This window comes from Pongo abelii, chromosome 3 (genome assembly GCF_028885655.2).
Source record: "Pongo abelii isolate AG06213 chromosome 3, NHGRI_mPonAbe1-v2.0_pri, whole genome shotgun sequence".
In the NCBI taxonomy this organism is placed as follows: domain Eukaryota; kingdom Metazoa; phylum Chordata; class Mammalia; order Primates; family Hominidae; genus Pongo; species Pongo abelii.
This window is the reverse complement of record NC_071988.2, coordinates 49,088,555-49,116,319: the sequence shown is the minus strand read 5'-3', so window position 1 is coordinate 49,116,319 and position 27,765 is coordinate 49,088,555. Positions and strand designations below refer to the sequence as shown.

Sequence of the window (27,765 nt, the reverse complement as noted above, 5' to 3'; positions counted from 1 at the left end):
CTGATCCAAGGATTTATTAATTGCTCCAAAATAAACATCAGTGTAATTGTTTAAAGAGACTAAAATATACATTACTGAGTGTAAATATAAATGTCAATCTTTTTCAAGTTTCTAAGAGAAGTTAAATGCATATCTGAGGGCAAAGGGGAATAGACTCACAATAGTGCCATCTCTTAAGTCCTAGTTTCATGCCTAGTGTCCCTTCCATCATTTGTGTTAACGTTGGTGAAAATTAATAACCTTGACTTATCTAGTCCAGTGAACCCACGCATTCTTAATGGGGAATATTTGACGAGAGAGACTAAAGCTGTGGAGCCATCAGGTATGGGAGGTGTGCTGTTTCAGCGAAAAAGTAGAGAATGCTTAGCCAATTGGTACTTATCTGATTAAACTGCTGGCTCACTCTGAAAGGAATATTGTATGTCTTAGGAAAAGAAAAATGAATAAATCAGAGACACTTAGCAGCAATGGTAGATCTTTGTGTAGTGGTAGATCTTTGTGTAGTTGAAATATCTTCTGTGCTCACAGGAGCAAAGCACTTCAGACGATGTGAAAGAAAGCCTGCCTTCTTCATATTTAAGGGGAAAGTCACCAGATCACACTTTTTTGGATTTTGAACTCGATGATAATATACATGGCTGCACATGCTAAACACAATTTTCTAGAGACCACACATGACATTTATAGTTTGGATTTGAGATGATTGTTGCATTAGATGTTAGTTTTAGATTTAATCCAGTCCCGATAATGAGTCACTTTGGTATAAACTCCTGGCTTGTTTTCTTTTCCACAGTCTATTCCCCAGCTTACTATTCCAACAAGGTAACCAGGCATTTCTATCATGTGCAATAACCAGAGGACCTCCAGAATCACCCTGAAAAAGAAGAAGAAAACAATATGGTCAATGTGATAAATAAAGGGATGTCAGAAATGGGTTAATTAGCATCTGAATGTCTAATAAACTAACACTTTGGATTGAAATATGTAAAATCATTCTATTTTACTTACCATTAGTGTCAATATGATAATTGAGCTTATTACTTACTCCCTGTTAATGCCTTCAGGTAGAAGGTAATGTGATAAAGCTAAGATTTCAGTTTTATCCTTGTAAAATTTTTAGTTTTGCTGTCTAAAATTTTTAGTGTTAGTTTAGACAGAGCAAAACTAAATTCTATGACACTAGGCATGAGACTAGGAAGGCTTAACTAAGACACAGGACTATGTTCTATGTCTTACATAAATGATAAACTCAAGACTCAACAAACAAGTCATCTCGTCCATAAGCCTCTCCCAGATTCATGCCTAGTGTCTCTTCCATCATTGTTTCTGTTAGCTAGAGGGAGTCTCTGGCTGTAAATTTGAATCTCATCTTTTTCCACTCACATTAATTGAAAGGAAAGTGTCCTGGATATCATATCACTATGTCTCAGTAGGTTTGAGAGGAGCAACATATGCAAAGGGCACTCAATGCAAATGTGCGCTATTTACTGCTGAAAGTATTCTGCTCCCAAACTAAGGTGGAATCCCTAGCCCTAGTGGACTGGTCTAAAGTCATGAGGACTTCCCTCTTATCTTTAAACCTTGGTTTAGACAAATTATTTTAAATTGATCTTTTAACAATGTACCTATTCATTCAAAAGAACACTATGTGGAAGTCCATTATAGAGTTTTTAAACAAGAGAAAAAATCCTGTTTGAAGAAGACATGGGCTTCCAGAGTCTTGTGCCTTTACCTCCCTTCCCTTCCATTTTCTTGACATACTTCTTGATCTCCTACAGTGTCGGTGGACAGAGCGTGAAAACCTTGGTCTACCAAAAGAACTCCTCCTTAGCTCCTTTTCCTTAGGCCCACATCCTAATTTAGGTCCTTGGTATTTTACTATGCTAGCAGCAAAAGGAAGCAAGGGTATATGAACCAGTGGAAAGAGAGATCTGCTTTTACGTAGATTTATTTGTGTTTCTCTTTTAAACCGTGTGATCTAGTTATATCCTGGACCACCCACATTGCTTCTCCTTCCCCTCATGAAGGGAAGTGAGTGGAGGCAGACCATGTATTCTAGAACATGTAGCCAAACCCTTGCCTTTCATTTGTTTGTTTTAATTATTTGTGTGCTATATTATTAGATTGTAAATTCATTGTGGATTCATTGTGATTTTAACAAATGCTTATGTTTCCTTCAGTAACTGCTACAGTATCTTGCAGTTGACAAAAAGTGGAATGAATAAATGAATGTTTATTACCATCACAAGACAGACAGCCAATGGCAGCTCAACAGCGGCACCTTTGCATGTAAGAAAAGAGCACATATATATCAAATTCTCAAAGCCATTCTTAATTCTTCAAAAAATCACTAAACTGTTCCCAGTTTCAAATCCTACAAGTTAAAACTTTTATTATTTTATTTGCTTATTTTTAGTCCTTTACATAGCCAGAATTTAAAACTTTTATTCTCCTAAAATGTTTAATGCTTATATTATTTATTTAATTAGTTTCTAAATGTGATCTGTGAGGTAACACTTTACTATGAACAAGTGTAGATAAATATGTACTTTTTTGTTTTGTTGCTAATAGCATAATTATGTCTGGAAGTATGTTGTTTAAAGTCAATGGTTTAGGTACCTGTGGGACGCCGCTTCACTGGCCATAGATGTAGCTGCAGGTCCCATCTTGCAGTGCCTTGCAATTAGTAGGGATTAGATACCTAACTGTTGTTATGATTGTGGCTTGAAGCAATGATTGTATGGCTTCCTGACTTGGTTTCTACTATCCGCTTCCAGTACGTTTCTCTAATGAGAGTCCTAATTTGTAGCTGGTGACCATGTTTTAGGGATAGTTCTCCTCAACAGGGTGTTAAATGAGAATTAGGTCTTATGATTATTTCACTCCCTCATTTTACACTCTCCTCCACAGGCTAATTTCATGCAGTCATGTGAAATGATATTGTTCTACAGTCAGTAAGGCCATTCCTACTAAACAGTCATTTTTGTGGATTTGAATCTATTCTTACCTTACAGGCATCTAGTTTTCCTGACAAGAATCCAGCACATATCATTCCTGATGATACAGCACCACCATACACATGAACTTGATTACGTATATCATTACTTATGATCTCTACCTCAACTTCTCGCAGCATATTGGGAAAGGGACCTGAAAGAAAAAAAATAAATAGATGAAGAACTTCTACATTGCTGCCATGATAGTTAATTGTGTCTTACAAAGAACGGACCAGTGATAAAACCTAAGTCTTGAAGTTGTAAGATTCTGGACTGAATGACAGTGCTCAGAATCAAGTTACATTTATTGGGTGGCTTCTATTTACTAGGTACCATATTTGGTTTGTTTACTTCTGCTACCTTATTTAATCCTTGCAGCAGCCACCAAAGAAAGATATAAATATTCTCTTTTTCAGTTGAGGAAACCAAAGCTTACCTGGTTAGGAGTCTTGTCATGATCACACAGTTAAGGAATAATGTTAGAAGCTTTTTAACTTGATGTGATCTTTGTAAAACCAGAGTATTTCTTACCACCTGGGAGAATATGCTACAGCTTGCCTTAACCTTACTCAGAAATCTTCATTACTTTACAAAGGACACAGCTATTTTGGGAACCATGAATCCTGAGGAAAAGCAACATAGAACACCACCGTACTACCAGATTTAACTTTAATACAGATGCAATGCTATTGCTTCATAGGAAAAACCATGCTTACTCTGATAATAGCTTAACTTGCTATCCAAAACAAATACCAGAGTAAGTAACATATAAAGATAGCTTATATTTTATTAATTAACCACACACTTATTGATTGCATGTAACATTGTTTTAACTACTATATTCTTCTCATTTGTTTAAAATAGGAGTAACTTCTATTTTAAAGACTGTACTAATCTTTCATATAAAGACGGATGCTTTGTTTACAACAGGGTCAAAGACAATTGAGAGGATGAGAGAGGGCAGTAGTATTGATTTGAGAAATGAATTAGCTTAATTATGTGCTTAAGGGCCTTGAATTTAGAAGGAGCAGATATAAGTTTGAACACTATTTGCACAATTTACAAGCTATATGTGACTTTGGGAAAGTCACTAAGCATCATTTAACTCACCTGTGAAAAGAGGACAATAATGCCTTGCTCAGACGTTTGTAAGTTAAAAACAATGAATATAATCAGTTATGACAGTACCTTGCCTCATATTCAGTTCTTAATAAATGGACGCTATTAGAGTAAATTGTAGAGATTAGGGTATATACTTAAGATCCTCAGGGTCTTAAAGCTGCACTTTAATGTTTATGTTGGATGGAGAGAAAGTTAGAGCTTTTATAAGGAGAGATCTAGGTTTCTAGGGATTTGGCCATTCGCTGTCAAGAAAACTAATTGTTTTAAAATGAGTAAATTCACTCACCTAAGATTGCCAGTCTTGCTGAGAAACTAAGTCCAGATTCTCTACAGTCATTAAAGATTTTGTAGGGTCTTGTGAATTTTTCCATCTCAGTCATCATCTTTAAAAGGGTCATTGTATGGCCATTTTCTCTTTTATCTCTAATTCTGCTTGAAATGTTCCCAGTGAGGCAGTCTGCTCACCAACTGCTCTTTATATAGATTTTATGCAATCTATTTATTTGTGTAAATGCCTTAGCAATATTCAATACTATCTATTTTGTTGTGTATAATGTCATTAAAATTTTTAAGATATTCTCAAGTTTTAATCAATTGTATTCTATTTGTAATTTCTGTGTGCAAATTTTCATTTTAGCTAATTGGTCTAAAATGCTTAGTCTCAATTTTCAAATGCTTACAATCTTTTAATCTCAGCTTAAAAAAATAAATTCAAGTGTTGACAATATAACAAAATACTTTACATTACCAATTATTTAAAGAAGAAACTGTCCAGAGCATAGAATGTTTCTGTTTTGCAAGCTGTCTGGTAACAAGATTTCTTTTCTTTTTTAAAAAAATTATTTTAGATTCAGGGGTAAACTAGTGTCTCAGGGTTTGTTGTATAGGTTATTTCATCACCCAAATATTAAGGTTAGTACCCAATAGTTGATTTTTTATGCTCCTCTCCCTCCTCCCATCCTCCACCCTCAATTAAGCCCCAGTGTCTGTTGTTCCCTTCTTTGTGGTAACAAGATTTCTAATTAGATATGATTGACTAAATCTTGGGAGGTAGGAGAAGAGAACCTGACTAGGTCCTTGTCTCCATTTCAAAGTGCAGGAAAATAAAAAAACACAATCAAATATCTATTAATTTAGTTTGATGCCTTACAAATCCATAATAATATTGTGAAATGTATTCAACTTATGAGAGTAGACAGCTCATTGCACAGTATTCTGCACACTATTGGGCTTTGAATGATTCATGATGAAGTACCAAATCACTCCCAAACTCTGGGAGTAGGAGATGTTAAGTTTAGTTAGATTATAGAAGTAAGCGTAATGGTGATACTCAAGTAGTAGATGTTTTCCTTTTCTACTTTTATCAGGAAGTGGCTTTAAGTCTTAAAGGATTTAATTCCGCTTTATACTCATCACCATTTCCTACAGAACAATCCAGATCCCTCAGAGATGAGGAAAATTTGATTATATAATCTGAGATTATAACGATAGTGTATCAACCTAGACTCAACATCAGAATTTATAGTGTATATTGGAGGGAAGCCGACTTCTATAAAAATTAACTGATTAGACTCATATGACTTCATAATAAGAGCTTGAAACAAAAATTAGAAATTTGAGGGCAGATTAAACTCTCATATGTAAGAAGTCAACCAATAGACATAAAAATGGGGAAGTCATACCAGGATCTAAACATCTATGTTTGTAGTTTATTGTCAAATTTATAAAGTTTCAGGTTGAAGAACAGCTCCATAGATACATGGATCAGAGGGACCCCATTTAATATTTCAGGCCAAGTAAAGAATAGTCATTCAGTTTATTCATTTAAGGCTGTTTCTGTTTAGTTGCATGACGCATTGCAAAAGCTTATCATTACTAGTGCTTGCAAATTATATACTTTATGAATCAAGCAGCCATAGCAGAAACTACACATATGAAAGACAGCATTTGAAAGACAAAAAATGATGTAAAAATATGCTTTAATAAATTTGGAAAACAAAGCTCTAGCCAGTTTCCAAAATAGTCCATATAAAGACAATAAACATAGGTACTGTGTAATAGTAATGGTGCTAAAGTTTTTGAAATTCACCACGTCTGTTTCTTATTTGTTTGTTTTTTCCATATTTATAATGGGACATCTGATTTCATCTCTTATTTATTTTGATTTTGTATTTTATTTCATATCTCTGTTCAAATGAAGGATAGGTTTATATTTTTTGCTTTGTTGTTTTACTGAGATACTCACCATCTAATTTAAGTGCTCCCCATCCAGTGACAAACACTTTACTCTTAGGCAAGGCTTCAAAAGTAGCTTCTGGAAGACAGACTCTGTGCACCTCATTGGAAAATATGATGGGGGTGGAGAGCTTCACTACAGCGATATCATCCTCGTGTTTATGGGTGGCATAGTTCTCATGAATAATAATTGACTCCACCTTTCTTCTCATTAGTGAGGGACTCAGGGTTATTCCAAAACTAGCCGTCCACAGTTTGGGATTTTTCTCACTGATCACAGAGTAAAAGGAGTACAGTTGGTTCATTTCTAATTTAAATTTGCCCAGGACTCTGGATGGGCAGGGGACATAAACGTGGGAGAAGGGCACATTTTTTAAGGTAATAGCTGATTGGGACCATCCCACCTTGTTATCTGAGGCTTCTCTCCTAAGACTGCTTTGCTTTCATCTACTTGATAACAAACCCCCATTCCAAGGTAGCTTAAATTACTCTCCTTGAGGGAAGCTTGTATTTTTATATTATTCTACATTATTCTATATTATTGACATTTTTGATTATAAAAATACAAATTAATTTAAGAAAACATAAATAATTATAAAGTAGACCTACATACACATAGATTCACATATACACTCACATCAAGGCACGATCATATAAATGTGTGTATAGTTATAAAGAGAAAGAAAGAAAGGTAAAATTGGAGTGATATTTTATATATTTATATTGTTTCCTCATGCTTTTTATTTAGCATCTTATCCAGAATATTCTCCCATTTTATATAAATTTTACTAGGGTTACTGTATCTCTTTATTTCCAAGTGTTCTATATGTTAAATTATCAAAAAACACAAAGAATAAAAGCACAGAACCAAAGATATTCATGTGGGATCATCAGATATAACCTGTAGTTTAGGATACTACTAACAAAGCTTTTTTTTTTTTTTTTTTTTAATCTAAAATATCTCTCAGGAGAACTGGTGAGCGTGTATAATTTTTGACAGTGCTGGCTTGTTCCTAGTTAAAATTGAGATTGTTGGAGAGTATATTTTCAGTTGGAACTGAAGATATTCTCTATTATTTTTTCTACTATTCTTCAGTTAACTGTCATTTATTCCCAGGCCTGCTGGACAATCGTAAGTGGCACTGGGAGGCCTAAGATGTGTTCTTTTTTGGGTTTTTGTTTGTTTTTTGAGACGGAGTCTCACTCTGTCATTCAGGCTGAAGTGCAATGGTGTGATCTCAGCTCACTGCAACCTCTGCCTCCTGGGTTCAAGAGATTCTCCTACCTCAGCCTCATGAGTTGCTGGGACTACGGGCACATGTCACCATGTCCGGCTAATTTTTGTATTTTTAGTAGAGACGGGTGTCACCATGTTGGCCAGGCTGGAGCCTAAGATGTTAATAAAGGAAATGTAAAAGAAGAGAACTATAGGATGTGAAGAGATGAAAAAGATGAAGCCAGTGATCCCATGGGTATAGACTGGGAACTCACAAGTCAAAACAGTGAGCCGCAGTCAGGAGCCACTCTTCACTGATCAAAGATGCGCCACACAAATGGATCCCCTCCACCTGCAGGCTAGCTTGCCAGGGCCAATCACCTTTTCTTGCAATCCGACCATCAGCAATTCTTTCCACGGATGGAAACTCCTTCCCTAAACCACAACCTGTGAGAAGGGAATAAGATGGCTAATTCCAGAGTTATAAACATGTGTAGGTACATTTGGCACATAGTTAAGGGTAGAAATATCTACAAATGTGTCTTACCTTAAAACAATTATTGAAATTAATGCTAAATAAAGTAATGGTAATACACATTGATAAAATGTGATTATTCACACTTTAAATAAGTATTAACATTTAAAAAATTAACACTTTCTCTGGTGAATTTAAAACAACATTTGGCTTTTCACATTTTTCTGGGTCATGCTCTTATGTGCGGCAGTTTACCCTAATAATATTTTTTGAGTGCCAAGTGTACACTATTTATTGCAGAAAATAACATATGTAGTCTTTTAAAATACATGCCTAATATTACAACCAAAATACTACTATAGCATAAACATCAAAGTTTCTATATTAAAGTTTTTGGGTGTCATTTAACCCTAAGCAAAATTTACTACTTTAGCAAAGGAGGCCAAATAAAAATAAATAATGAAATACAATGAAATAAAAGAAATTGTTAAAGAAGACATTAGCGAAACTTTCTGTGAGGAACAGCAAAAATTTTCAAGGAATACATATAGATATTCTCAATTATGACTAGTAATTTTTCCCTTGAGGAGAATCAAATCACATATCCATCTAGAGATACTGTATACTTTTGAGAAAGAGTAAACATGGAAAAAGAGAAATGCTAAATGTGTTGAATTTTGTTCTTCGATTTATAAACATCTCAGTGACATTCTTGAACTTACAGCTGTTCAGAATGTGTTCTGCTTGTGCTGCATTCATATCTGAAAAAAAAACACAGGAGATGCTCAGTGATGAAATTATTATAACTTAAAATACTATTCCTACATGATATGACTTTTTCTGGTTGAGAGGAACTGCATCAGTCAGGAAATTTTTAATTCAAAGGCAATAGAATAAAATCCTGCATAAAGGAGAAGCCTAGATGTAAACTGAATTCTTCTGACTGTATGTGGACTCCAGGAAAATCCTGGTTTATGGTTTCCTTCTGTCGCCTTTAATGCATCTTAGAAGTCTGGCAATCTACACTTGGTCCACGGATGCTCCCTGTGGAGTCAAAATTCACCAATGTGCTAAGAAAATCTCAAAATATGCTATCTTGTTAGCCATTTTTTTCAAAATGTGAAATAAAGAAAACCATAATCAGTGACTGTCCCCCCAAATTATTTGAATTGTTCTGTATCCTAGTTAGTATAATGAGCAATCTAGCCCCACATTTTATTAACATGAAAGCCAATGTGGAGTTTTGGTGAGCCTGAAAACTGATGAGTCTTCAATTTAGGTCAGACTCTAAAGCAGTACATTAAGTTCATCTGCAGGAAAGTATGCTTAAGAAGTTTATTAGAGTAAATCCATTAGAACTAAATTTTGCCACTAATGGCTTCCCTGGCTTCTAGAATAAACAAGACTTTCTACCTGGACCTACGTGATATGGTCCATACTTATGTCTTTGACGGCAAGTTGCCCTGCTATTGCTCTTAGTCATTACTCAATGGCCACCTTGGCCTTCCTGTTTCTTAACTGTGCAAAGGTATTCCTGCCTGCAATCTTTGGTCTAGCTGCTCCTTTTGCCAGGAATGCTTATTTCCCTTGGCCTTTTTATGGTTGGTTTCCCCTTGTCACTCAGATCTCAGCTTTAAAATCCTCTTCTCTTTTGAGAAGTGTCTGTTGATATTCTTCACCCACCTTTTGATGGGGTTGTTTGTTTTTCTCTTGTAAATTTGTTTAAGTTCTTTGTAGATTATGGATATTAGCCCTTTGTTAGATGGATAGATTGCAAAAATTTTCTCCCATTCTTTAGGTTGCCCTCTGCTGATAGTTTCTTTTGCTGTGCAGAAGCTCTTTAGTTTAATTAGATCTCATTTGTCTATTTTGGCTTTTGTTGCCATTGCTTTTGGTGTTTTAGTCATGAAGTCTTTGTTGACATTTATGCAGCCAACAAACATGAAAAAAAAGCTCATCATCACTGGTCATTAGAGAAATGCAAATCAAAACCACAATGAGATACCATCTCACACCAGTTAGAATGGCGATCATTAAAAAGTCAGGAAACAACAGATGCTGGAGAGGATGTGGAGAAATAGGAACACTTTTATACTGTTGGTGGGAGTGTAAATTAGTTCAACCATTGTGGAAGACAGTGTGGCGGTGATTTCTCAAGGATCTAGAACTATAAATACCTTTGACCCAGCAATCCCATTACTGGGTATATACCCAAAGAATTATAAATCATGCTACTATAAAGACACATGCACATGTATGTTTGTTGCAGCACTATTCACAATAGCAAAGACTTGGAACCAACTCAAATGCCCATCAATGATAGACTAGATAAAGAAAATGTGGCAGATATGCACCATGGTATACTATGCAGCCATAAAAAAGGATGAGTTCATGTCCTTTGCAGGGACATGGATGAAGCTGGAAACCATCATTCTCAGCAGACTAACACAAGAACAGAAAACCAAACACTGCATGTTCTCACTCATAAGTGGGAGTTGAACAATGAGAACACATGGATACAGGGAAGGGAGCATCACACATGAGGGCCTGTCAGAGGGTGGGAAGCTAGGGGAGGGAGAGCATTAGGAGAAATACCTAATGTAGATGATGGGTTGATGGGTGGAGCAAACCACCATGGCATGTGTATACCTATGTAACAAACCTGCCCGTTCTGCACATGTACCCCAGAACTTAAAGTATAAAAGAAAATCCTCTCCTCAGAGAGAACTTCCATTACAACAAAAATTTAGAGTATCTTTTTACTCTCTCTGTTCTCTGCATGGAGTTTCAAATTATCTGATATTACCTTGTTTATTTTTTAATCTAGTTATTATTTTTCTTACCCCAATTAGAATATTAGTTCTATGATGCAGAGACCTTAATTTTTGGCACAAATAGGCTCTCCATAAATACTTGCTGAGTGAAAAAATAAATGGTAATCATAACTAATAATTTACTAAGCCTCGTATATTAGGTTCTGGGACAAACATTTATTTGCTTATTATATCCTGACAATAATATTATGAGGGAAGTTTATTAATAACATGATTTATTTTTATTTTTATTTTTTTAGAGACAAAGTCTCACTCTGTTGCCCAGGGTGGAGTGCAGCGGTACAATCATAACTCACTGCAGCCTCAAACTCCTGGCTGCAAGCAATTCTCCTGCCTTGGCCTTCCAAAGTTGTGGGATTATAGGAGTGAGCTGCCATGCCCAGCCAGGACATAACTTAATAATTCTTGAGGCCAAAGCTTGTCCTGCATACGTTTCACTGTAACATCAATTATAGTTTAGCACCATTCTCTGTAGGTTATGGAGCAGTGGCAGACGGGTAGAATTACAGTTAGCTCACAGCTAAGTTTAGCTTAATACTAATCTCATCTCCATTTATGTAGAAACTATTGATGAACTTCCATGGTGGTGCTATATATCACAGGTGAGCATTATGTAATATATGTGTTCCATCTGCAGGATAAAAGAGGTTGAATACCTCCAGTTCTATAACAAGATTGTGTAGGCTCACTTTTCCCTGCTCTTCTCCTTTAAATACAACTAAATAATCTAAAAATTATTCATCAGATAACAATAAAAGAACTCTGAAAGCTGGAAGGAAGAAGACAGAATGGCTAGAAACTTCAGAATTTGAGGAAGGACAAGTGGTGTGTTTTCCTGAATTTTCTTTTTATTTCACATATACGGTGGACTGGGGACTAGAAAGACCCGCAGTTTGTAATCATCAACAGGAATAGACAAAATGATCCCAATACAAGTCTGTTCTCTCTATCCAAAGTACTGGGAAAGGGAAAGCACAACAGACAGCTAATGGGAAACGCAAACCTTCTGCTTCGCAGCCAAGGTCTGGCAGTCCATTCTGCCAGCAGCAGTGACAGCAGACAACCCTTGACCATCCCAATCCACACTTCAAAACCAGGGACTACCTGGCAGACTGACACACCCACAAAGACAGTGGCAGCAGAGACCTGCATCTACTCAGAAACATAAGGAGGCTCAGGCCCAGTGCACCCCTCCACAAAGGGTGGCCCACTGATTCAAGGCAGCCCAGGGTAGCATGTTCTACTCCCACAAAAGGCAAGGGAAACAGTAATTAAGAGGAAGTGCAGAATAGTATTGCAAGGATATGAAAACTAAATTGTCATTGAAACAACAAAAGTAAGTAAGAATCTGTACTCTAAACCTAAACAGGTTGCCTATCTGTTAAAGTAGAAGAATTAAATAGAATCAGAAGTCTTCCAATGTAACTAAAATGTTCAGAATACAAAGAAAAATTTCTCCCATCCCCCAAAACAGGAAAACTATAATCTAAATGAAAAAAGACACTCAACCAATGCCAGTCTTGAGACGAATAAGATGTTGGATGTCTCTGATGTGTATTTTAAAGGCCTGCCATAAAAGTGATTTAGAAGTAAAGTATAAATTATCTTGAAACAAAACAAAATTAGAAAATCTCAGCAAAGAAATAGAAATTATAAAAAAGGACCAAATGAAAGATTGCAGGACTAAATGATACAACAAGCAAAATAACAACAATAATAATAATGAAGCAATCTGATGGATAGTGCTAATAGGAGAGTAGAAAAGATGGAGAATGAAGTTAGTAAACTTGAATATAAGTCAGTAGAATTTACTCAGTCTGAAGACAGTATAAATGGATTGAAAAAAATGAACGAAGCCTCTGGGATCAGTGGGACAGTAACAAAAGATCTAACATTGGTATCATCAGATTTTCAGAAGGAGAGGAAAAGAAGAGTGAGGCTGAAAAATATTCAAAAAATTAGTTATTGAAAACTCCCCAAATTTGGCCAAAGGTAGAGACCAACAGAATCAAGAAGATGAGTAAATCCCAAAGAGTATGAACTGCAAGAATCCATACCAAGACCCATTATAATTAAACTACTAAAAATGAAAGAAAAAAATCTTAAAAGCATACAGAGAAAAATGATGCATTACCTGGAGCAGAACACCAATTCAATAACAGTGGTTCTCATCTGAAACCACGAAGGCCAAATGAAAGTGGCACAGCATTTTTCAAGTTCTGAAAAAAAAAAGAACTATCAACCCTGAATCCTATACCCTATGAAACTATCCTTGAGATATATAGAAGAAATAAGTATATTCTCAGATGAAGAGAAACAAAAAGAATTTGTTTCTAACAAAAAATAATGACTAAACAACAGCATCCAAACAGAAAGCAAATGATTACAGGAGGCTAGAATGTGCAGAAAGAAAAGAAAGATGCAGAATGGGTAAAAATAAAAGTAAACAAAACAGACTATCTTTCACTTAATGAGTTTCTTAAAGAAATATATTTTATGATTGAAGAAAAAAATATGACACCAACTGAAGTTGTGCTGAATGTATGTTGAAGAAATATTTAAGATAAGTATACTTTAAAAGTGGGTAGGTTAAAAAGACCCAAACTGAAGTAAAGTTTCTACATTTCATTTGAAGCGGTAAAATGTCCACACCACCAGGCTGTGATTAGTTATGTATATATATGATAATACTCACAATAGCCTCTAAGATGACTACACAAATTGATAAATTTTAAAAAGCTAAAAATAAATCAAAATAAAATTATAAAAAAGTATTCAAGTTACTCACAAAAGGATAAGAAAAAAAGCAACAGAGAAATAAGACACATCAAACAGAAAACAAATTATAAAATGAAAGCCTTAAACCCTAATATATCAATAATTAGTATGTAAATGGTTTAAGCACAACAATTAAAAGACAAGGGTTGGCAGAATGGATTTTAAAAACATAACTCAACAATGTGGTTTATAAGAAACTCGGTGCTCACTTCGGCAGCACATATACTAAAATTGGAACAATACAGAGAAGACTATCCTGGCCCCTACACAAGGATGACACAAAAATTTATGAAGCATCCCATAATATTCCACTACAAGCACAATGAAGTACACACTCCAATGACACTAGGAAGCAGCACACAAACAAGTCTGCAAAATAAGCAGCTAGCATCATGATGACAGGATCAAATCCATATATAACAATATTAACCTTAAATATAAATAGGCTAAATACCCCAGTTAAAAGACACAGAATGGCCAGCTGAATAAAGAGTCAAGAGCCACCAGTATGCATCTTCAATGGACCCATCTCATGTGCAAAGACAGACAGGCTCAAAACAAAGGGATGAAGGAAAATTTACCAAGCAAGTGGAAAACAGAAAAAAGCAGGGGTTGCAATCCTAGTTTCTGACACAACGGATTTTAAACAAAGATAAAAACAGACAAAGAAGGGCATCACATAAAGGTAAAGGGTTCAATTCAAGAAGAAGAGCTAACTCTCCTAAATACATATGCACCCAATACAGGAGCAGATTCATAAAGCAAATTCTTAGAGGCCTACAAAGAGACTTATATTCACACACAATAATAGTGAAAAGACTTTATTACCTCACTGACAATGTTAGACAGGTCATTGAGACAGAAAAATTAACAAAGATATTCAGGACCTGAACTCAGCTCTGGATCAAGCAGACCTCATATATATCTACAGAAATCTCCAGCCAAAACAACAGAATATACATTCTTCACATCGCCACATGGCACTAACTCTAAAATTGATCACATAGTTGGAAGAACTGAAATTATAACAAGCAGTCTCACAGACCACCGTGCAATAAAATTAGAACTCAAGATTAAGAAACTCACTCAAAACCACACAACTACATGGAAATTGAACAACCTGCTCCTGAATGACTCCTGGGTAAATAATGAAATTAAGGCAGAAATCAATAACTTCTTTGAAATTAATGAGAACAAAAAGACAATTTACCAGAGTCTCTGGCATTCAGCTAAAGTAGTGTTAAGAGGGAAACTTATAACACTAAATGCCCACATCAAAAAACTAGAAAGATCTCAAATCAACAACCTAACATTACAACTAAAAGAATTAGAGAATCAAGAGCAAATAAACCCCAAAGCTAGCAGATGACAAGAAATAACTAAGATCAGAGTACAACTGAAGGAGATAGAGACACGAAAAACCCTTTAAATAATCAACAAATCCAGGAGCTGTTTGCTTTTAAATAATAAAATAGATAGATGGCCAGCTAGACTAATAAAGAAGAAAAGAGAGAAGACTCAAATAGACACAATCAGAAATGATAAGGGGGATATCACCACTGACCCCACAGAAATATAAACAACCATCAGAGAGTACTGTAAACATGTCTATGCACATACACTAGAAAATCTAGAAGAAATGGATAAATTCCTGGACACATACACCCAACCAAGACTGAAACAAAAAGAAATTGAATCCCTGAACAGACCCGTAATGGGTTCTGAAGTTAAGGCAGTAATAAATAGCCTATTAACCAAAAAAAGCCCAGGAGCAGACAGATTCAAAACTGAATTCTGCCAGAGGTACAAAGAAGACCTTCAAACAATACTACAAGGCTATAGTAACCAAAACAACATGGTACCGGTACAAAAACAGTCACATAGTCCAATGGAACCAAATAGATATCTCAGAAATAAGACTACACATCTACAACCGTCTGATCTTGGAAAAACCTGACAAAAACAAGCAATTGGGAAAGGATTCCCTATTCAATAAATGAATTGAGAGAACTTGTTGGGAGAACTGGCTAGTCATATGCAGAAAGTTGAAACTGGACCCCTTCTTTACATCGTATACAAAAATTAACCCTTGGGAGGCCGAGGCAGGCAGGTCATGAGGTCAAGAGATCGAGACCATCCTGGCCAACATGGTGAAACCCCGTCTCTACTAAAAATACAAAAATTAGCTGGGCATGTTGGCGCATGCCTGTAGTCCCAGCTACTCAAGAGGCTGAGGCAGGAGAATCACTTGAACCGGGAGGTGGAGGTTGCAATGAGCCGAGATCGCACCACTTCACTCTAGCCTGGTGATAGAGCAAGATTCCATCTCAAAAATAAAATAAAATAAAATAAAATAAAATAAAATAAAATAAAATAACACAAGATGGATTAAAGACTTAAATGTAAAACCCACAACTATAAAAACCCTAGAAGAAAATTTAGGCAATACCATTCAAGACATAGAAATGGGCAAATATTTCATGACTAAAATGGCAAAAGTGATTGCAACAAAAGCAAAAATTGACAAATGGGATTTAATTAAACTAAAGAGCTTCTGCACAGCAAAAGAAACTATCATCAGGGTGAGCAGAAACCTACAGAATGAGAGAAAATTTTTACAGCGTATCCATCTGACAAATGTCTAATATCCTGAGTCTACAAGGAACTTAAACAAATGTACAAGAAAAAACAATTTCAATAAAAAGTGGGCAAACAACATGAACAGACACTTCTCAAAAGAAGACATACATGTAGCCAAGAAACATACGAATAAGAGCTCAACATCACTGATCATTAGAGAAAAGCAAATCAAAACCGCAATGAGACACCATCTCACACCAGTCAGAATGGCTACTATCAAAAAGTCACAAAACAACAGATGCTGGCAAGGATGTGGAGAAAAAGGAATGCTTTTACACTGGTGGTGGGAATGTAAATTAGTTCAACCATTGTGGAACACAGTGTGGTGATTCCTGAAAGATCTAGAGGCAGAAATACCATTTGACCCAGCAATCCCATTACTGGGTCAAAGGAATAGAAACTATTCTATTACAAGGATACACACATGCATATGCTCATTGCAACGCTATTCACAATAACAAAGACACAGAATCAACCCAAATGCCCATCAATAATAGCCTGAATAAAGAAAATGTGGTGCATATACACCATGGAATACATGCAGCCATAAAAAGGAATGAAATAATGTCCTTTGCAGGGACATGGATGGAGTGGGAAGCCATTATCCTCAGCAAACTAACACAAGAACAGAAAACCAAACATCACATATTCCCATTTATAAGTGAGAGCTGAATGATGAGAACACATAGACACATGAAGGGGAACAACACTGTGGCCTGTTGGAAGGTGGGTGGTGGGAGGAGGGAGAGCATCAGAAAGAACAGCTAATGGATGCTGGGCTTAATACCTAGGTGATAGGTTGATCTGTATAGTAAACCACCATAGCACATGTTTACCTATTAACAAAACTGCATATCCTGCACATGTACCCCTCAACTTAAAATAAAAGTTGAAGAAAAAAAGTTTTTTTAATGTTTTTTTTTTAATTGACAAAAAAGAAACTCATTTCAAACATAGCTACATAGATAAACTGAAAGTAAAAGAATGGAAAATATAAATCATAAAAACAATTTTAAAGAGGAGTAGTTGTATTGGTATCAGATCATGTAAATTTCAAAGCATGGAAAATTACTAGGGCCAAAGAGGCACATCATGTAATGATAAAGGATCAATCCATCAAGAACTAGAGTAGCCAAAACAATTTTGGTAGAGGAGAATAAAGTGGGATAAATCATTTTTACCAATGTTAAGGATTAATATACTGTTGCAGTAATCAAGAAAGTATGGTACCAATGAAAGGATAGACCTAAATCAGTGGAAAAGAATGGAGAACCCAAAAGTAGATTCATACAAATATGCCCGATATGCCTAATTAGTTTTTGACAAAGGAGCAAAAGTAACTTAATGGAAGATGAATAACTTTTTTATAAATGGTACTGGAACAATGGAACATAAATTAAAAAATTTTTTTAAAAAGCCTCTACCTAAATCTCACAGCATAGAAAAATTAGTTCAAAATGGGTTATAGACCTAAATGTAAAATATAATGTAATGTAAAACTATGAAACTTCCAGAAAAAATGTAAAATGTAGAAAAAGTATAAGTTTAAAATGTAAAACTATAAAACTTATAGAAAAGAGCCTAGATACCTGAGAAAGTCCATGAAATAATACATGAAATTCATTTAGTTTTTCTTAGTAATTTTGAAAGCATTTTTACACCTTCCTACAGAGTAAGTTCAACATTTATTATCTCAATTTTGCAAAACAGGAACTGATGCACAAAGTTTCAGCAACTTTTGCAAGGCTGGACTACTGTCATTATTGCTAGAATACAGGTCTTCTGAGTCCTAGACTAGCGTTCTCTATACCATCATCTGTAGTCTCTCTGAATGCATTCCACGCATTTTTTCTTTATATTCTTTATATTTAAATGATGTTTCTTATCTTATAAAATTCAACTCTAGTTTTAAAATTTTGAAATATCCAACCTCTCACTTTTTCCCCCTATACAGTTCTAAAACTCCATGTGGAAAGAGAAATGATTTTAAAGCCTTCAGTTTTCTGTTGTATTATTACTTTTAGAAGTTCCCTCTTTTTTCCTGCCCACTTTCAAGAGATTGAGTTATTTTATAGAGTTAAAGATAAAACATCTCACAAATACCATGATCATGTCCTGTGTTGAGCTCAATGCTAACGTTGGGGATGTGCTTGTGACTACAGCAGGCTTATTTCGTGTGTTCAAAAAGTTATATCTTTTGGAGAGAAACATGAAATAAAAAATATACAAATCAAAGCAACTCCCAAGCATCCTTGTGAAGTACATAAGTATAAGGAATTACCACTATAAGGAAGGCTTCGGTTGGGAATGAGGATCGTCTCAACAATAACTTGCTTAGACAAGCAACTGAGTATCTGGTGATGAGTGATGCATCACCAGTAGATGCCCACACAAACCAATAATGAGACCTAAATCACCCCCTCCCCCGCCCCCATCCAGCAACACTGTGAAAAGATCTAAGTCCCTCTAGCACTATAAAGTGGATGCCAGGGTAAGAGTGAGGGATGGATCCAGAAATAATGAGTTTGAGATTTTAACATTTGACTTAAAAGTAAAGTTACACTTGACAGATACCTATACCTCCTCAACAAAACATTTCCTTCAGGAAGTCTTGTCTCTGCTATCTATAGTCCAGTGCTTTGAATTCAGAGTCTATTCAGTCTTGTCTGCATAACTAATTGAAATGAATGTTGGGTATTACTCACAGATACTACTCATTCTTATCTTCAAGCTATTTTTTCTACTTTCTGACTTTGGTAAAATCTATAATATAATTTTCTTTCCTGTTAACATACTATAATGTATATGCTCTAGCCTCCCGGAATAGTTCTGGGAAAACGTACTGAGTGAAGATTTACCAATAATTTGTAATTTTCTATCAACCTTATAATCTCATTGCAAAAGTTAAACAAGTTCTGGTAAAACAAGACAACTTCAAAGCTAATTCCTGAGAGGCAGCTAGTAGTTTTAGAATTATAATTAACTTGATTTAATTTCATATCCTGAACATTTATCAATCAGTTCTTTGTGTCTGTGTTGCAAATAAGATGGTGTCTTTATGTCTGAGACAGATACTATCCGAGTCTGATGTCTTTCTTGTCATTCTGCCCACTCCATGTCCTGGGCCAGTCCTATCCTGTGTGCTGTAGAGAGGGTATGAGAGTGTATCCTACAATGCCAGGCCTCTTTCCTCCTTCCTCCCATATTTTGTTTGTGCCCTACATATTGTGGTTCGTGCGTCCATACCACTTTCACATTCTGGATTCAGACTGGAAAGAGTATTTCAAGAGAGTCAGACACTATAGATTACTCCTGTATATCAACAGCAGAGTGCTGGTTTTTATCCTAGGTATGCTGCATTAATACAAACAATTCCACTGAGATCTTTTTTCAAAAGGAAGAAATGCTATTATACTTGGATTATCATACAATTCTTATTTTATAATTATTTCCATACTAGCCAAAAGAAGATAATCTTGCTTATCACAATCAAAAGATTTGTTCATTATCAAGTAAACAAGAGACTTGAAATGAAAAGTAGTTTTCTTTATGGTGAAATAAAGAAGCTCTCTCTGTAGATGAGAAGATTATTAAAATGAGTAACTATAATATGAAAGAAAAATAGTATCCCTTGCCTCTAAGATAAGGTAATGAAGTGTCTATCTTCAAGAAGCTTTCATTTGATTTCAACTTCTGATGCAAAATGTTATCAGCTTGCATTTTTTTTGCATTCTCATTGTTAGGAATAAACTGAAATTTAAGCAATACATCTGCTTTCAAATTATCATTACTTGGCCTGAAAAACAAAATAACCAGAATGTATGAGGCCACAGCCACAGTAATTATTATGTCATACTTTATTACTTAAATATTAGTTATATCTTCAAGAAAATACAACATAAATATTTTATACACTTTATTGTCATAGTTTTTCTCCCTTTGTCTCACACAGGTATTAATACCTAAATTATTCCCTGCTTGTAAAACTTGATCATATTTAGGGAGGGGAGAGTATCTGACAGTTCTAGAATTATTTTTTCTAAAAAAGAAATCAAAAGCACTTGTTACGTCCACCAACTTTGTGTGTGTATATATATATATATATATTAAACTATATATGGTAATATATATTCCTGTGATTCAAAAATTCATAATAGCTGTTTATTATTTTCTAAAGTCAGTAAAATTGAGAGCAGTAGTTAATAATTGTAAGAATCTTCCATATGAAATGCAAAAGACTTTAAAAGGACAACCAATAGAATATATTTCATCACTACTCAAGAAACTCTCTCACTACAGGAACTCTATACAGGAGGAATAACAAATGTATTAATATTAAACTATTTTTGCTCTTGATATATCTAAGATCTTTAGACCTGTTTACAAAGCAAATAATTGAAGAATAACTATATAATACAAAGCTGCCTTTTATAGTCATACAAATTAATTAACGGTGATTACCTAAAGTTGACAACTTGACACTTGATGTAATGATGGTTTAAATTGGATCTCTGAAATATCTTATCTATCTGAGAAAAGAAAAAAATACAACAAATTAGAGCTTTGTTAAATATGAATTTCACACATTTCAATATATCACCAAAATGCTTACATAAAGCTTGCTGTGATACAAATAACATTTACTTCAATGTTTATTTACGGTTATCCCCCCAAACCTCATTTGAGCATAATCCCGCCATCATAAAGAGTATCTCTATAATTGGATGATGATACTTGAACAACTTGTCACATGGTCAAAGATGACTATCTAAAGAGTTGACTTAATGCAGTATTTCAACCTCTATTATAAAATATACATGGTGCAGGAGGCACAGAGATTTGAAAATTTGATATATATGGACACATCACTCACTCATCACTCAGTATCATTCCAGCTCAGTTATCATCCTCATGGATGTGATTGAAAGATCAGCTTTTTAGGCTCTCAATAAACTTTTTTGGACAGATTTTGATGCTGTGGCAAATGGGAGAAAGGAAGAGAATATATATTATTGAACACCTCTCTAGAATCATCGTACTTACTAATAAAAATGCAGGAAAGGATTACTTAGAATAAGATAAGACTGTAAATGCCACTGGTGTCATTTTAGAGTTCCTACATAGGATAATTTATCTGTGGTATAAATACCTAGGTCAAATTATTTCTTAATAAAACCACAGCTTGTTACAAAATATGTGGTCTTATAAGCCTGTTTATAGACTCATCAAGCTGACTTGTCAGAAAAAAGACTGACTATATATTGAACCTTAAGTGAACCTGAGTCTGCATAGTGAGTTTCACAAACCACAAGAGAAGAGCTGCTAAGCTGTGAAACTGGGTGTATGTCAGATAAGTGCTTTTCATTCATCTGACTTGATTTATGAAATTTCTTTGGTGAAATGCCATGTAATATCATCTTGAATAGCCTGGTGAGCACAAGTTCATTAATAAATCAATAGTTACTCAAAACAAATGGCTATGTGTTTTTCTTCTAACTATGAAGCGAAATTTGTTTTTGAAGAATATATTTTTATATACACATGCACATTTATATGACAAAACTAATACATATTTATTGTTAAAAAATTTTAAAGTAAGCAATATAGAAAATGTATTGGAAAGCATTAAAGTCATTTTTAAATCACTGTATAGAGAATTCGTTATTTACATTTTGGTATATATGCTTCCAGATTTTATATTTACATGTTTATATATACATAAAATATATTCTCTCTATATATACAAATATAGATGTTTATATAATATCTATATGTTTTCTGCCTGCCTCCTTCCATTCTCTTTCCAATTTAATAATTTTTTTCTAGGTAAATCACAGCTTCATGAGTCATGTATCATCCATGGAAATTGAGCACATAAACGGTCCAGATTATTGAACTCCTCAAGAAAGTACAAAATGCATTTTAGGTACAGGTTTTCATCTTTTCTTTTAAGAATATGTTTGCTATAACTGTAATTCAGCTCTACAAGGATTGGCAAACTATAGCCTGTACACAAAATCGAACTTGCTACCTGTGTTTATGTTGCTTATGATCTAAGGATGGTCTTCATGCCTTTTTAATAGTTGAAAAAAAGAATAAGAAGGGTATTTTTGATATCCAAAAATTTTACAAAATTCAAGTTTCAGTACTCATAATAAATTTTTATTGAAACGTTGTCACACCTATTTGTTTATGTATTGTCTATGGCTGCTTTAACACTACAATAACAGCTGTGAGTAGTTGCACAGACACTGTGTGTCCTGCAAAGTTGAAAATATTTGCTATCTTGCATTTTATAAAAAAAGTTTGCATTTACCTCTGGTCTAAATTGCTGCATTGCCTTTCTTTATATGTTATCTCCATTTATGCATTAAGGACCAATATTAGTAAATTGATCATTTATTTACTAGTCATCTCCTTGATGAGTATTTATATGGGCCTACCATGTACAAACACTGTGAAAGGCACAAGAAATATAAGAAGAAATGGAGTTAGCTCCACCACAAATTAATTCACAAGTTAAAAGGGGGCATAGACATATAATGTTTTCATAATTTATGATCAGTGCTTTAGAAAAGGTATAGAAAAAGTTCTGTGAGAGCATTGGAAAGAGATGCTAACATTTATTAGGCTATTACCTTTCATGCTTTGTATTCACTACATCTAGCAATCCTTAAAATAACACTGGGAGTTGGGTGAAATTATCCCCATTTTGTAGTGTAAACTTTTAGGGGTCAAGCAACTTTTTGAAAGTTATTAGAATGACAAAGGATAAAAGTGGGATATCCTTTGTGGCATCTAGATGTCTATGACTTCGAAGTTTGGACTGTCTCTAATTCAATATCTTAATTCCTGTAACAAAATATTCTTTACACTGGCCTGCTTTTTTCCCCTCTCAATGAAAATTTCCTTAAGAAGTATTTTTGAAAAGGCATACCCACTCCACTCAGTAGCATTCTTCAAACCATTTCATCAGCTTCTGGTTTGGGTTGTGAAATGGCTGAAGAAATATGTCTGAACGTGGTAAGAGTGATCTGCCTTCTTTGATTAGTGAATGCTGGGCTCAGTAGTGGCTGTGAATACAACTGAAGTCTTCAGAGGAAGAGCTAGTCTGTGTGTTTCTGTGGTATATTTTCAAGAGCAGCCTAATAGGACATATATCAGGGTCATCCATACTTAATACATGGTATGTGGTAATGTTATTTGTGCCTGAATGATCGAGTTAAGATTTTAGATAACTGTAATCATTGGTTTTGTATTTGCCTTTTAATTTTTCTGTTGGGGCCAGGCACAGTGGCTCACACCTGTAATCCCAGAACTTTGGGAGCCCGAGGCGGGTGGATCACCTGAGGTCAGGAGTTCGAGACCAGCCTGGCCAATATGGTGAAACCCTGTCTCTACTAAAAATACAAAAATTAGCCGGGTGTGGTGGCAGGCACCTGTAATCCCAGCTACCCAGGAGGCTGAAGCAGGAGATTCGCTTGAACCCAGTAGGTGGAGGTTGCAGGGAGCCAAGATCACACCACTGCACTCCAGCCTGGGTGACACAGGCAAGACTCCCTCTCAAAAAAAAAAAAAAAAAAAAAAAAAAGAAAATTCTGTTGGGCTTATGTTGTTCAGTCTCTGGTGCCATTATCGTTTGTCTAGTATATTTTTCTAGGTGTCCTGAGATGATGTTGGTGATAGGTTTTAGCTGTGTCCCCACCCAAGTCTCATCTTGAATTGTAGCTCCCACAATTCCCAGGTGTCATGGGAAGAACTCAGTGGGAGGTAGTTGAATCATAGGGGCAGGTGTTTCCTGTGCTGTTCTCATGATAGTGAATAAGTCTCAGTAGATCTGATGGTTTTATAAAAGGGAATTCCCCTACACAAGCTCTCTTTTGCCTGCAGCCATGTAAGACACCCCTTGATCTTCCACCATGATTGTGAGGTCTCCCCAGCCATGTGGAACTGTGAGTCAATTATCTTCTCTTTATAATCTTTAATAATCCTTAACAATCTTTCCTTTATAAATTACCCAGTCTCAGGTATGTCTTTATTAGCAGTGTGAGAACAGACTAACACAGTGGTTACAGTTTCCAGAATTAGCAAATAAAAATACAGTTAAACTTGAATTTCAGATAAGCAATGAATGATTTTTTAGCAGAAGTAAGTTTCAAATACTGCATGAAGATATTTTCAGGATGATCTGAAATTACAGTTGAACTGGGCATTCTGTTTTTTTAAGGAAATTCTAATGTACGTGCAAAAAGCAGTGCTTTCAACTCACCATTTACCTTAATTTTCATGAAGTATTGTCAGGATAGGAATGATGCCAGCCAAGATTTAGCTTACCTCGTTACTGACTTTTTGTTTCAGGTCGGTGCTAAGTTTTGAGTGTTCTACTGAAAAATCAGGATTATATTCAATACTGGGGATCTGGAAAGAGGTCTGGTAATAGTAAAACTTCTGGCCTGGAAGGGAAAGCAGACAGGGATAGTTTCTGTTTAGTAAATTTGAGTTGTATAATTATGAGTAGAGGGGTTGAAAACAAAAAATGATACAATTAGTGAACTCCCAAGAGTTAAAAATGCTATACCTGTAGTCTATACCTCCCTCTAACTCTCTTTTAGGATCACACATTTTCATAGTCACCATGGTTGTCAGTTATGTCATAACACAATTATCACCTGTTAGTGATAATTCATAAATTTAAGCTGTAAATTAAGTAATCGTAGAATGTACGATATTCTCGTAAGTTGACCTCAAATTTAGAATTTCTACTAAAATAACTTTTTACTCTTAGCATATTAACTAATATTATATCACAAAATTACATAGGATATATTTATTGCACTGTTCAAGAAATAATATTATACAAACCACATCAAAATTTAAACTCTAGACATAATTTTTATACATAAGAGATTATTTTCCCAACTGTATATAAATTTATTCAAATGGAAATTGCATTCTAAAATACTAGAAAATATTAAAGTTTTAAAATAAGTTAAGTGGGTCTTCAAATATTCAAAATAAAACAATGAATAGATACTTACCATATGCCAAAAAATAAACAAGGAGACCAATCAGTATCACCAGAATCAACACAACAGCTATGACAATAAGGGCAACCATCCATGGTTTCAGTGAACTCACTCTTCTACCCAGTGTCAATGGCCTTTTGAGAAAGAATTGTGTGTTAAAAATGAATAGGATTTTAAGACTAAATGTTCCTTTTTCTGTAGAATTTTTTTCTGGAATTCATATTTAGCTCATATTGAATTTGGTAACACTTAAATATATTTTCCATGAAATTTTTTTAAATGCTATAAAAATATGATTGACATTTAACATTATATTTTCCTTTTTTAAAGTCAGCAGTATTTTACCATTCACTATCTTTTCATATACTTCCTGGTCCATTATACCATATGCTCTAATTTTTTTATTTGTAAATGAACTAATAATATATATTTGATTCATGTGTTTCAAATCACAGTGAACCTAAGAAAACAAGAGTATTTGGGTCACTCTTCTCATTCTAACATTAAGACGCAGAGATTCAGAGATTACCAAAACCTCAAAGTTGGATATTAGGGAAGCCAGAAACAGGACTTGGGCTGTTTGGGCTCCTTTTACACCTCTATACTTAAAAAACCTACTACACCGTTTACAGTTCATGCAACTCATAGTGCATATGAAGAGCATCTATAATAAGGCTGATTGAAAAAAATATGAGAATTATAAGGAAAAAATAATTATCCAAACAAGAAGAGATCATTAATATGATGAACAAGCAAATCAATAGTGGTAGCTCAGGACTTTAGACCCAGGAACTCTGTGTTGTGATAAATATCTATTTCATAGGGTCATAAGACGTCAAACCTGTGATTTCAATAGGTGATATTGTTTACCATAAAGCCAAATTTATTTGAATAAATTACAAAAAAATCAATTTTAAGAAAATATCAAGGCAATAATAGTGCCAGTATGCAAATACGGCAAAAGCATAAAAGTGGTATGCAAATGACTGACATTTGGGAATCCCTTGTGTAAGCAGGAAAACGTGGCAAAGCTCTCTCCTCATCCCAGTGCCGGAGCCCACAGTCTAAAGACAAAATCTGAACAGTTACAGAGTTGAGGCAGGCTAAGATAACACCAACATGGGTTGTTTAAAGAGATTTAATCCATAAGGAGACTGGACAAGAATATGGTTCTGAGAAGGGTGCTTGTCCTGTCTGTTAAAATTACACATGGTTCTTGTCCTGTCTGTTAAAATTACACATGGAAAGGAAAATGAGGGAATTACCTTTCCTGAGATTGGTACCTGATGGTAGTAAAGTGGATAGCAGGCCTCAGGTTATAACTGAAGATATCAGTTGACTTTCCTCTTCTGGCATCACTGAACTGAAAGGAGTTCCCCTGATATTCTTGGGTCTGGGCAAAGGAGTACATAGACGCAATTTCTCCATCCCAGACTCATCAACCTGAGCTCTGTTAAGTATTCAAGTAGCACTAATTCTGAGTTCAGCTGGTATTCTAGAAGGATCTTGTTACTCTGTCCTGTTACTCTTAGGTGGGTAGCAAAAGAAAAGCATTGCAATCTGGAAATATCTGAAGTGTCTCTAGAATCACTGAGTTGGAGCTGGAGCACAGGCAAGAGCTGATGAACATATCCGTCACCTTCACTAATAGAAGACCATGGAGAATCATGAGCCCATTCTCAACACTCACTGAGTTTCTTCTGTGTGCCAATGAAACACTTCTAGAGATTAAGACATAGTCTCTTCTCTTAAAAGATGTGTAATCTAGAGACACATAAAGTAACTAGTATAATACAAGTCTCAAAATGCTATTAGAGATGAATGGATATAAATGGTTTTGCCTTAGAGAAGGTGTTCTTAGAACTACGTCCTAAAGGCTGAGAAGGAATTGGCAAGGGTTATGTGTGCATCAGGAAGAGAACACCATAAGCAAAGACAAGAAAACTTGAGAACCAAGGATATACTTGAGAAAACCGTATATTAATGAGAGTAGAGGTAAACTTAATTAATGCATTTCTGCGTTAGTTAACTCAGCAGTTATTTTATTCAGGATTACTATGTACAAAACAGAGGAATGTAAAGACTCTTCAACAGATCTTTCTTTTGAGGAACTTATAGTCTGATAAAGGAGGAACACAGTAGACACAAATTGCTATCAGAATTGCAGAAAATTTAGACGAGAATTTCAAAGAAGGGCTAACAATTCCTCTTCGGAGGAAATAATGGCTGAAATAAGGATACAGTTTTTTTTAAGCTTAAAAAGGGTGGACACATCTTCTCACTATTTTCCTCTCTGAGACAGACACAGAAAACAATTCATAAAGAGGAGTTTCTTTTGCAACAGAATTCTCATCTAAAACATGTGGTTACCTGTTGAATTATTCTACTTCTAACACCAGAACCATCATTGTGACTGAATTAAAGTCTTATATGTCAAAGTGAG

The 27,765-nt window shown here is 35.0% G+C and overlaps 1 protein-coding gene and 1 non-coding gene across 2 annotated transcripts; one reads left to right on the top strand and one right to left on the bottom strand.

The window, feature by feature from the left end:
- LOC100436991 (transmembrane protease serine 11G-like) lies at positions 1-26,733 on the bottom strand. Its single transcript, XM_063723836.1, is given in 11 exon segments — positions 1-825; positions 827-874; positions 3,008-3,150; positions 6,364-6,623; positions 7,845-8,016; positions 8,767-8,805; positions 19,932-20,092; positions 20,758-20,825; positions 24,631-24,749; positions 25,335-25,456; positions 26,588-26,733. Coding segments are annotated over 11 exon segments (1,392 nt in total). The 3' UTR covers positions 1-711.
- On the top strand, positions 13,858-13,964 carry LOC112133187 (U6 spliceosomal RNA). The gene has a single exon (XR_002914873.2). It is a non-coding gene; the product is annotated as a U6 spliceosomal RNA (small nuclear RNA).
- Positions 26,734-27,765: the final 1,032 nt, after the last annotated feature.